Source organism: Corvus cornix, chromosome 17 (genome assembly GCF_000738735.6).
Source record: "Corvus cornix cornix isolate S_Up_H32 chromosome 17, ASM73873v5, whole genome shotgun sequence".
Taxonomy (NCBI): domain Eukaryota; kingdom Metazoa; phylum Chordata; class Aves; order Passeriformes; family Corvidae; genus Corvus; species Corvus cornix.
The window spans coordinates 9,720,919-9,732,523 of NC_046346.1; the positions used below are offsets into that span (position 1 = coordinate 9,720,919).

The 11,605-nt window shown below is 44.6% G+C and overlaps 1 protein-coding gene across 2 annotated transcripts in view; it reads right to left on the reverse strand.

Annotated features, from left to right (window-relative positions):
• PNPLA7 (patatin like phospholipase domain containing 7) overlaps positions 1-11,605 on the reverse strand; it is a 117,821-nt gene that overhangs the window by 88,819 nt on the left and 17,397 nt on the right. For both annotated transcript variants that reach the window (XM_039561815.1, XM_039561814.1), the window contains exons 13-17: positions 11,434-11,526; positions 8,349-8,449; positions 7,212-7,358; positions 2,856-2,933; positions 1,827-2,032 (exon numbers count right to left, since the gene is read on the reverse strand). In XM_039561815.1, the coding sequence (XP_039417749.1) occupies positions 1,827-2,032; positions 2,856-2,933; positions 7,212-7,358; positions 8,349-8,449; positions 11,434-11,526 (625 nt within the window). The remainder of the gene's footprint in view (positions 1-1,826; positions 2,033-2,855; positions 2,934-7,211; positions 7,359-8,348; positions 8,450-11,433; positions 11,527-11,605) is intronic.

Here is an 11,605-nt window from a genome sequence, read left to right on the forward strand (position 1 = left end):
AGTTCTTGAGAGAGAAGAGAAATCTCAGGAAAATGAGCTTCAGTAAATGAGAGAGAATCCAGCCCCGAGTATCAAAAAAACAAGGGAAAAAAAAAAAAAAGGAGGAAAAGGTAAAATCTGCCTGGCTGGCTGAGACAACATAATGAAATTTGAAGTCAGAAACAAGTAGGAAAACAACAGCAGGAAAAGACAGAGAGAAAAAGCAGCCATTTAGAAGAACTAGCTGGGTACCACATGGAATGGCACAAGTGGGAAGCATCTCTGGGAAATCAGGCCAAAGAGCTGACAACCACCTAACAAACCTGGGAAAAACACAGCTCATCAACAAGCACCTGCTGAGCACAGCACGTTCAGTTCCACAGCCTCCTGCCCCAGGTGGGAAAACCAAAGCCCCACAGAAAGGATTCTGGGGTAGAGCTGATTGGGAATACAAACAGCTGCAGTTATTTAGAAAGCAGGAAGTGTGCAGAGATGGACATCATCACAGCGGCCCAGAAAACACAACAACCGCCCAGCATCCTCCATGTAACTCCTGGCACATTCCAGAAGCTGGAAGAAGAGTTTATGAAAGGAAATTGTGCATTAGACACAAATTATGTGAGTGAACTAATTGTAACTCTAAATTACAAGATCACAGAATAAATCAAGGGCATTAATCATTATTATTGGCAACAAGGCTAACCACAGTCATCACATTGGATTTTTAATTACCTGTATTCCCCTTTAAGCATTCATCCAAGGTCCAGAAAAGAACCACAGGGGAATTATTCTTTAACCTGTTCTATTAATGAGCATTAAAAACCCACAGTTACAGCCAGACTGATCACTCACAACACACTCAGCACCCTGGGAACAGAACTGGGGAGCTTTTCCAGCAAAAAGGAATAATGAATCCAAGAAAAGGGCCTGGCAAAGCAGCAATTAACCCATAAAGTGCAGGCTCTGGGCAGACTTTCTTGTCTGGATTATGAAGTATATGATTCTTGGGCCATAATTCCCACCACACTGGGTTAAGTGCTCTATAGGCCTTGAACAAAGATGTCACCATTTAATATTCCCACGTTCCCTGAACTGCTTCTTGCTGGAGTTAAATCACCTGATAAATGGGCCACAGCTCATCCAGGCACCTAAACCCACCCCAGAAAGTGAGGGGCTTGCTGTGGGATGCACCTGCAGCAGCACAGACATCCAACACTTGGATTTAAAATCATGGAATCATTACAGCTGGAAAAGACCTCCAAGATCATCAAGTCCAAGCTTTAACTGAATACCCCCAGGGCCACTAAACCATATCCTGAAGTGCCACATCTCAGGCATATCTTAGGTGTTCACACGTTTTCTGAATGCCTCCAGGGACGGTGACACCACCACTGCCTGAGCAGCCTGTTCAGATGTCTGACCACCCCTTCAGGGAAGAAATTTTCCCTAAAATCCAACCTGAACCTCCCCTGGCTGTTCCCTCTCCTCCTGTCCCTGTTCCCTGCGAGCAGAGCCCGACCCCCCTGGCTGCCCCCTCCTGTCAGGGACTTGTGCAGAGCCACAAGGTCCCCCCTGAGCCTCCTTTGCTCCAGGCTGAGCCCCTTTCCCAGCTCCCTCAGCCGCTCCTGGGGCTCCAGACCCTTCCCCAGCTCCTTCCCTGGACATGCTCCAGCCCCTCAATGTCTTTCTGGCAGTGAGAGTAAACCCAGGATTTGACAAGTGGTCCCACCAGCACCCAACAGTGGGACAGTCACTGCCCTGGTCCTTTGCTCAAAAGAATAATTTAAAAATTCTAAAAAATACTTAGAAAATATACATTGATTTCGGGTTTTTGTGGCAGAACTCACTCATAGAAATGGGACTTGGAGATGGAGAGGAAGCTGCAGTCTCTGTTGGCCTTGATGGTGAAGATCAGCGGCTCCCCAGTGAGGACAGCGAGCTGCCCCACGAGCTCCCCGGGGTGGGTGATGAAGAGGCAGGTGTCCTCCTCAGAGTCAATCTTCCTCTGGTACACGTGAAGCATCCCCGAGACCACAAAGCAAACATTGACATCCTGGAGCAATGGGAGAAAAAAAAAAAAAAAAAAAAAAAAAAAAAGCGCTCAATAAAAATCCCCCAAGATTTTAAAAGCAATTATCCCAGTGACAGCGCTATCATGACCGATCTGCTTCCCAGAGAGCTCCCTATAGGTTTTGAACAATTAGGAGGTAAAATAAGACACAACAGTGAATTATTAAAAGCAGGTTATGAATATTTAAAACTAAGCAGGCACAATATTGAAAGATGTGTTTCCTTTGGGTGGTTATGAAAAATGAAGGCTGCATCTTTGAGGTATCAAGGAATAACAGAATTGGGAGTGGAGGAGATCATGGGGAATCACAGCAGCAGGATGAGGGGCATGGCAGGTCAGCAGAGCAGAACCCAGCACTGGCACTGGACCTGCCCATCACTTGCTTTGCTTAAGCTCCTCTACTTACACAGGATTATTATAAATGAAGCTTGTTATATCCTAAACACACTTTGCTATAAACAAATAATGCTGGATTGGTTTTGTGCGAGGGCTTTACTGCAACTGAGTGACATCACAAAAACCCAAAGTGCAGGGTGTGAGAAGAGACTTCCCAGTCCCCACAGCTCGTGAGGAAGGATGCAGGTGGGACACTCCCCATGAGCTTCATCAGAGCTGATGACACACAGGCACCAGATTCCCACTCTGGGTCTGGCTGTAGCACCAGCCCTGTGTGCAGGAAGGCCCAGAGCTGGGGGTGTTTCCCCTCCAGAAGAGATGCCTTGGGAAGGGACAGGTGGGAATGTTTGATTTCCCATCAATGTGTACAAACCCTCCTGGAGGGGGGCACAGACTGAGCCAGACTCACCTGATCTCCCTGCCTGGACAGCACAGTGCCAGCAGTGACCTGATGCAGCGTCACTTTGCCATTCAGCAACGCAGGATTCTGGAGGAGAAAGGAATGTGAGGTACAATTTACTGCTCTGTGCCCAGCTAAAGGTCCAGAATGTGAGGAAACACCCAAACAAAGCAAGTAAGAATAACACTTAAGACTATGTTACTTGAATCTCTAAAATATGGCATCTATTTTTATATTTCTCTGCCCAACAGACATTTCTGCCAGAAGAGAAAGAAAGGTTTGATCCATTTTAACTGATCACACTTGGATTCTTAAAAGACTTTTTATTTGCCAATTTTCACCCAGACTCTTTAAAGGGTCTATTATGATAAGAGACCTGTACCAGCTGATATGAAAATCATGAAACATGAAGTTATTCTGAAAGGAAGGTGAAACCAGAGGAGACTCTCTACATCATGGAGTAACTGAACAAGATGATCCAGCACTGGTTTTGTCCCAGCCCAGCCCTGGGCACAGAGCTCAGCTGTGCTGTACCTGCAGAGCATTTTTATACACACTGTACAACAAAAGCTTCCCCAAGCTCATGAACTCCTGTGCTCAGGCAGAGGAAAGTGGGAATTTTCCCCCTAAACTGAAAAGCACATAGCAGGAAAGGGTCTTCCCAAAAGCCACCCTCAGTTTGGACCCCAATCCCCTGCAACGTCAAGGAGCTGAGCTGGCTGAGCCTAAAAATTCCTTTAATCCATACATGGCTTTCACCACCATAACCCTGAGGGCATAACAGACAACCAAACAGGCATGGACAGACTTTTCTTTCCATCCCAAAGAACTGCCCCCACAATTTGGGGTCCCATGAGCAATCAGGATCAAACCCTAAGGCTTCGGGCCACCTTTGCTTTGGTATAACTTTCACCCAAACCAGCAAACCACAGAGTCACAGACTGGTTTGGTTTCAAATGGACCATAAAGCTCATCCACTCCAGGCAGGGACACCTCCCACTGTCCCAGGCTGCTCCAAGCCCCAATGTCCAGCCTGGCCTTGGGCACTGCCAGGGATCCAGGGGCAGCCCCAGCTGCTCTGGGCACCCTGTGCCAGGGCCTCACCATGCTTCAAATAAAGAATTTCTTCCTAATATCTAATGTAAGCCTGCCCTCCTTCAGCTTAAGGCCATTCTCCCTTGTCCTGTCACTCCATGCACACAGCTCCTCTCCTCTCCTTATAAATCTTCAGAAGTTCAACATTTTATCACCACCCCTCAATGGGCTGGGGCAGAAAACAAAGCTCAGTTATGAGTTCATCTGTTGGGCTGAAGAGAGGCAGCACAGTCCCAGCTCTCACACCTTCCCTGGGTACTTGGCTGTGCCCAGGCTCTGCCCCAGAGGCAGAAGCACTGAAAGCTGCACTCACAGGAAGAACCAATTCAGCACAAGAGCAGAGCAGAGTGTGACCCCAGTCATTAACTCCATTCCAGCAGGAAACCAGCACAGCAGAGATGTAAACACTCCACCAGCGTAATTATTCTGCCAGGCTGGAATTTTTCCATTTTGGGTTGAAAAAAAATAGTGCAAGTGAAATAATCACAATTATTCTTTACACCTACTGCTGATAAAAAGAACATATTTTCATCAAAAATAGTTTTATTAAAGCCAATCTGTTTCATGGGAACATATCCAATGCAGAGAACCTGACAAGCACCTGTCAAAATATTTCAGCTCAGCAATAGCAACTCAACTAATTTTTATAATGTTCTTTCTATATTTAGACATTTATGGTTGTATAGCATTATCTATTCTTAAAGCCAAAGTTGTAACTCTGAAAGCACCTCTCAGTAGGGGAATACAAGCTCCCCCACGAGCTCTACTTATCAAGAGCATTTCCAGGCTGCATTAGCTCCAAGAAAAATTGCTGCAAAGATTTTCTTTGTGTCTAAGACTACTTAAGTATTGGGATAGATTGTACTCAGAGCTGTGAAAGCCTCATCACTGGAGATCTTTAAGAACAGCTTAGCCAAAAACCTGCCAGAAATGACTTAGCAATATCTGATTCTGCCTCAGGCGTGAGAAGGGACTGAGTGACCTCCAAGCAGACCTTGGTATCCTCCTTTGCTGTGCTATTACTGCCCCATCAAGCAAGAAGAGAGCTGACAAATAAAATCCATCCTGTCTCAAATGGGTGAGACCAGCAAACCCAAATTCAGCATTGCACAGTTACAGGGTTTAGGCTAAAAACCTGCACTGATCCCTGCCAGCCACGAGCTTTTAGAAAAAAGTCATTATCCCAAGAAACTCCATTTCCCAGCAAGTTTCTTTCTGTCCATGACTAATAAATGATTGCAGCACGAAACCCAACAAATTTGGTTACAATAACAAATGTAAGAAGCAACAGAGGTTATTTCTGGGTAACAAATTAGCAGGGGTTTACAGTACAGAAGTGAAAACACAAACCAAGTATAAACAATTTAAATAAAGCAATAATTAACTGGGACAAATAATTCTTTTGTCAAAGGAAATTCCCTTATATCTCACAGAAGAGATGCCCTGCAACACTGCTTAACCCTCCCATCATAACTGCAGATAAAGCTGAAAACACACAAAAATGGTATGAGCTTGAAAACCATTCATGACACAGATCCAAGGAATTCACGTTACTTAAAACAAAATTTAAAAAAAGAAAATTGAATTCTGAAGTCAGATACCTAAAGGCTATTTGAAATAATGACTCTCTCCTACAGACATTTACACCTTTCTCTCGGTCACAGGAGAAAAAAAACCAACAACCAACCAACCAACAAACCCCAAACCTACCACCTGTCATTAAAACATCTTGATTTTATTCACTCTGATTGGCTGCTCTGAAAAATGACAACTTAAAATGCTTCCATCCAGCTAAGAAAGATCTCATTTTTTTCAAGAGAAGAGCTTACAAGAATTAATTTTCTTTCATGTAAGCAGCATTGAACACAAATATTTTGTACACAGTAAGATTCTTCTTGCATTGTCTGTAGAATAATCAACTTTTGCTATTCCTACATGGAAAAAAAAAAATTGAGCTTTCAATGACATTTCTGGCATTTGGCTACATCCCACCAGATTCTGATTTGCTTGTGAAAAACTAAGGTGCTTGAAAATCCTACCTTACTTCACCATTATTTTGATCTTCACCTTACAAACAGTGCCTCAGGCACTTCCTTTCAAGGATACTGTTGCAATTATCTCTAAACTGCTACTTGTTAATTACTGAGAAACTTATTCTAGACTAAAAGTGAGGTAAATCAGGAGCTTCAGCAACCTTGGAATCTTTGCTTATGATCTGAAAGTTGGATCAAGAACAGAACAGATGAAGGTACCTAGTCCTACTTTACTCCTTCTGCAACAAGAATTTCTTCTAAGATAGTCTGTAGCCTTTCATGAGGATATAAATGCCTGAAAAAACCTGAAAATTAACATAATGAGACAGGTAAGGCTCCTGCAGACTAAGAGACCTCTGATCAGTGCTGACGTGGAACAGGCACCTCAAGCCTCACAACTGGGAGCTGAAAGACCCTGACAGGGATTTTGAAGCTGCAAGGGGAATAATTTTGGAAGTCAGGAGGAAATGCTAAAATCCAAAAGTAAAATCTTTCAAGTTTTAGCAAGTGTTGTCTGGTGACAGCTCTGAAGGCAGGGGAGGAGGTGCAGCAGCTGTGCCCAGCCTCTGGCAGCACCAGCAGACTGGAATTATTGCAGTACAGGCTCGAACAAACCAAGGATGTCTCTGGCTGGCTGAGACAGATGCAGAGCTTTCCCAAACTGTCTGATTACCCACATGAGCAGACACACCTCTGTAATGAAATGCAGCTGGAATGACGGCAATGATGAAAGCATAAATTTTCAATCTTTCTCACAACACCAAGGGGCTCAGCAGGGGTTGAGCTCAGGAAGGATCAGGCACAGCCCCTGCCACGGGCACAGGACCCAGCTGGGAGCTGCTCCCAGCACCACTGGGCAAGTCCAGGGACACAATTCCAAACCCAAACAACGCCCTGGGATGCAGTGCCACCAGGATTAATGGATTCAGCAATCACCTGAGCCTTTAGGTAGCTTCCCCCACTCAGCAGGGGCAGAGAGTGAGGTGGCAGGAATTGCACACGCCCAGGGCTAACTCCGCACACAGACGGGGAAGATTCGTGCGCTGCATCCCGGCGTGGTTTGTGGAAATGACAGAATAATTCAGATTTATTGCAGCCCTTCTAATGACTCCAACAGCCTACTGAATAAAACATCCAGCCCATCTCCAGTGCACTGAGGAGACAAATCCACTTTTCAGTTCCTGGCAGAATGAGATGAAAAGCAGAACCGAAGCCAGTTCCCTTTGCAATAACTCACATCAAGTTTCATCAAGGTTGAGAGGTCTTTCTTTGCTGCTTCCACGATGGCATCAATGTGTTTGCTGTTACAGGAATCCTGCACAGCACTGTAATGGAAAACTGCTGAAGGAGTTTCTGTCACTGTCACTGTCTTCTTCAATATCGACTGCAAAGAGAACAAACACATTAAGGATCAGTTTTTAAACATCAAAATTGGCACCTACCTGGCCAAAATTTGCCTTTACCATTTGCATTCTCTACCCACCACAACTGGTGGTCTGCAAAAAAGAAATCGAGGTTTCCAAAAAAGCAACAGCTTGCTAACTTCACTATCCCTGTACTTTTCTGCACAGCCTGACACTCAAATCAAACAAAGTTACTCATCACAGCTTGTGAAAGGGAAGAATAAGAGACTTTCCATAAACTGGGCTTCTGCCAGCTTGATGGAACTAAAACTTCATCAACCCTGTACGCAAAGATGGAGGAAGAGATAAAATGTCTGTCAAGGTTGCAGTGAGCAACAGTTTCATTCCAGATTTTGGGTTACAGTTTTATAATTCAAGAGTGTTTTTGGGCTCAACTGCCAGGTCAGTATTTGTAAAAAGCAGGCCACAAAAATAAAAACAGATTTATAAATAATGACTGGAAGCCTACAACTGATACAAGTTTCTAATTCCTTGCTGTAAAGTACCTCTCACAAATAAAGCATGATCTGACAAATCCAAATAATCCATTTCATGAGTTAGGGGAAGAAAATACACAAAAAGCTGCAGCAGTGGTTTCCCATTGCTCACCAAGGGAACCTCCACAGAATTTCAAGATGTGCAGTAAAACAACTTGACAGCCACTAAAATCTACTAAAACAACTAAGTTAAAAAACAATAATACAAAAAAACATTCAAGGCCAGGTTGGATGGTCTAGAGGAAGGTGTCCCTGCTCATGGCCATGGCAGGGGGGTTGGACCAGTTGGGCTTCAAAGCTCCCTTCCAACCCAAACCATTTGAGGATACTGCAAATCCAAATACCCCAACTCAGACAGAGCTGCAAGGGCAGCGTTTCAAAGGAAGGAAGAAATTTAAATGCCTCTGAGCAGAATGCAGTAAGGAAGCAGAGGGCAGGAAGCAGGCTGGACTCTCAGGGGATGAGCAGACCCACCTTGGCCACGGTGGGGCTGCCAGCGGCGTCCTCAGGGACGAGGTGCACCCTGGCCCTCTCGTAGGCCATGTCCATGTCAGACTTGGCACCGCTGGAATTGTCTGCAAGCAATGCACAAATCTTGGTTTGAGCACCTCCTGTAGTGCAGTTTCTCAGAAACAGCAGGTAACACACTGAGTGCAGCAACTTCAGCAAGTGGCATCTTCATATTCCTGTTGATTTCCCAGTTCCTTTTGACCTGGAACCTTAAATCTTCCTGTCTGAAGTCAGGTCTACAACACATCCCAGAATTCCCACAGCCACTCTTGTACAGAGTACAATCACTATTTGAAGGTTTGCTGGAGAAAGAGCAGCTCCATATGGGCTGATCTGACTCCCTGTCCATCTCCCTGCCCCCAAACCCCAGGGTCACCAAGTGCACTCTCAGTCTGAACACGCATTTCTCAGGTGCAACCCAAACCCTCTGATTTTGGCCCTGCAGGCAGGGAAAGCATCTCCTCCCCAGCCCTGCACCTCAAAAACCCGGGGAGAAGAGAACGAGGAGGCATTCTAAGAATGAAAGCTTCTGTCTACTCAACTGCTATTCAAAGCAGAAGCCTTCCCCTCAGCCGTGGTGCCCACACAGTGATTGATTAAACCGTCTTGCTGCTCAAACGGGAGCGAGGAAGGAGCCGGCAGGACGAGCTGCACGCGGAGCCGCTGAGTCAAGAGCACAGGAGGCGGTGGGGAAGGAGAGGGATGGATCCTGTGTGATGAACACACGGTGTCCCACACACTGCTGGGATGGAAGGCACTGCACAAACAATGGCAACTGCCACAGTCCCTGGCAGCATTCCCAGCTCTTCCCTGCCAAGCTCTGCCGGTCCCACGTGCGCTGCACGTCAGGGCTTTGGGGGAAAAGCAGCTTCTCTAACTCTTGGGGAAAAGAAACACCAAAACAGTAAAAGACAACTGCTATTTAACCTTAAAAATAGAGTTAGGAAGATTTACTTCCAGGGACAACGAAGGGGCGAAGTTGTTATATCCAAAAGGCCCCACTGTTTTATTTCTGCTTTCTAATTCCTCTGTCCCCCAGCCCAGATGCTTCACAGGAATTAATTCCATCTTTCTCCACACAAAGTTAGCACACTTCTAAAGCAGAGTAGCCTGAGCTGGCAGGATCCTATTCCCTATCTTACACAACTGCTATGTTTCAAGTTAGATAACTACACAAAAAAACCAGAAGAACAAATTACACCCAGCCCCAGGAGCAACTGAGGCAAAAGTGTTTTCTCCCAAAGCAGTTTTTAGCAGTGTTTATTAATTCTAACAACAAGCAAATCAAGGAGATGTTGAGATAACAGCACTTGTAGGACTCTAAGACAGTTTTCTCCTCTCTGAATTAATAATAAACATAATCAATATTCCATGGAGTCTGAACACACAGTAAGCAGTGGAATAGAATCTGAAGCAAGATCTTGATCTTTTCATTACAGATATCAAAACACTTTCTGTGCAAGCTAAGCAGTGAGAAGAAATCAGCTCTGTTAACTGAGGCAAATCATAATTACCCAATTAGATACACTCCTTCCGTCAGTAAAAATTAATTTTCTCTCTCTGCTAAGCTCTGTGTACCTTGACATAACTTTTATGACACATAAAAGGAGAAAGGAAGGACAAATGGACATATCCACTGAGAAGTCTGCAGGGATCCTTCTACATAACAGCTCCTAAGGACACACAGGGACTGTCCCTTAGAATGTCACAGGGCTGCACAGGCCCAGCTCACTGAACTGCCTCATTTACCTGGGGGAAGGGGCTGTGTTCAGGGCAAGGATTATTTTATTTACCACTGAATTAAGTCTGCTGGTACATTTTATAAATCCCAGTGTAAAACAACCTCACCCACATGAAAATCAAGCCAAGTCTTGTGTGGGTCAGTCAATATTTTCTCCTAATTTGTCTCCCTGGCTTAGAAAGATGATCCCAGTCAAAATCCTACTTCTCCATCACATCCATGCCTCTGGATAGTAACATGGAAACCATGAAAAAAAAAAAAAAAATCGAAGTGGGACCCTTTATACTTGCCCAGCAGGACCAGAAGAGGAAACAAATCAGCCCTCCAGTGTTAAAATTGAAGGAGCTACCCACTGCTCTCCTGTGTGCATACCAACAACTTCACGTGGCAGCAACAAAAAACACAACCCTTACTTTGGGGAAAACTCTCAGTGCTGAGGGCTCCCTCAGCCTGGCTCCCTCCTTTCTCCTTGTCTCCAAGTTCTTCAACCCCTCATAGTATGTTCCTTTCTCCCAAGTCATTTAATAGCCAAGGTGAGCAATAAAAGCATTTTCTAAAGTACCCAGGGCACCTTTATTCCACTGATTAAAGATTTCTCTATTAAAAGTACCTGTGCATGACCTTAGAATTTCCTCACAGTGGTTAATTTGGTACTCATCTAACAGCAACAGATGCCTGTGTTCTGTGATTCCCATAAGAACTCCAGTTGCTCCACCTTGGAACACAAAGCTGTCCTCAACACCAGGCCCAGAGGAAAATGTCTACAGTGGAGTAACTAAAACTCCCCAAAATGATACTGCAGCATCAGACCAGCTCAGCCTCATAAATGTCTCCTCAGAGCACCCCATGATCAATCACCTTTATTATCCACTCTAAAGACCATTCCTCTAAAAGCAGCAAAGCCATGTAATGTGCTTTTTGGGACAATCAGCCAAGCAAGAAACGTGTGTCATCTTTTATGTGAAGGATGATGGCCTATCATCATAATTCAGTTGGTTTCAGTAATATCAATTAATAAAGCTCTTCATTTGCAGGTCTTGGTAGCCAAATGATGTTCCCCATTGCTGATAATGCCAGCAAGGGAATGCTCTCTTGGATAATAGTCCATTTTTTATGAAATAATTTTTTGACAAATGAGTTAGGAAGAGGCACCACTGCAAGATGATTATCTACCATGAACAGGACTGCAAGATGATTATCCACCATAAATAGGAAAATTGTCTAACCCAGCACTCCAGAGATCATGTGGTTTCCCCCCACGATTGGATAAATTATATATTTCCCACAATTTTGCCAAGCACTACTTACTAGAAGCCTCTGTAGACCCTGCATAGGGAGGTGATGAAAGGCTCCTTCTGAAAACATGCTCAGAGTTTTCTGCACCAGAAATCCTCAGCATATCTGAAATTTAGAAACAAATTATATAAACACAAGGTAGCCCCTAATAAAATAAGTTTCACTAACAACAAGACCCTTTAAC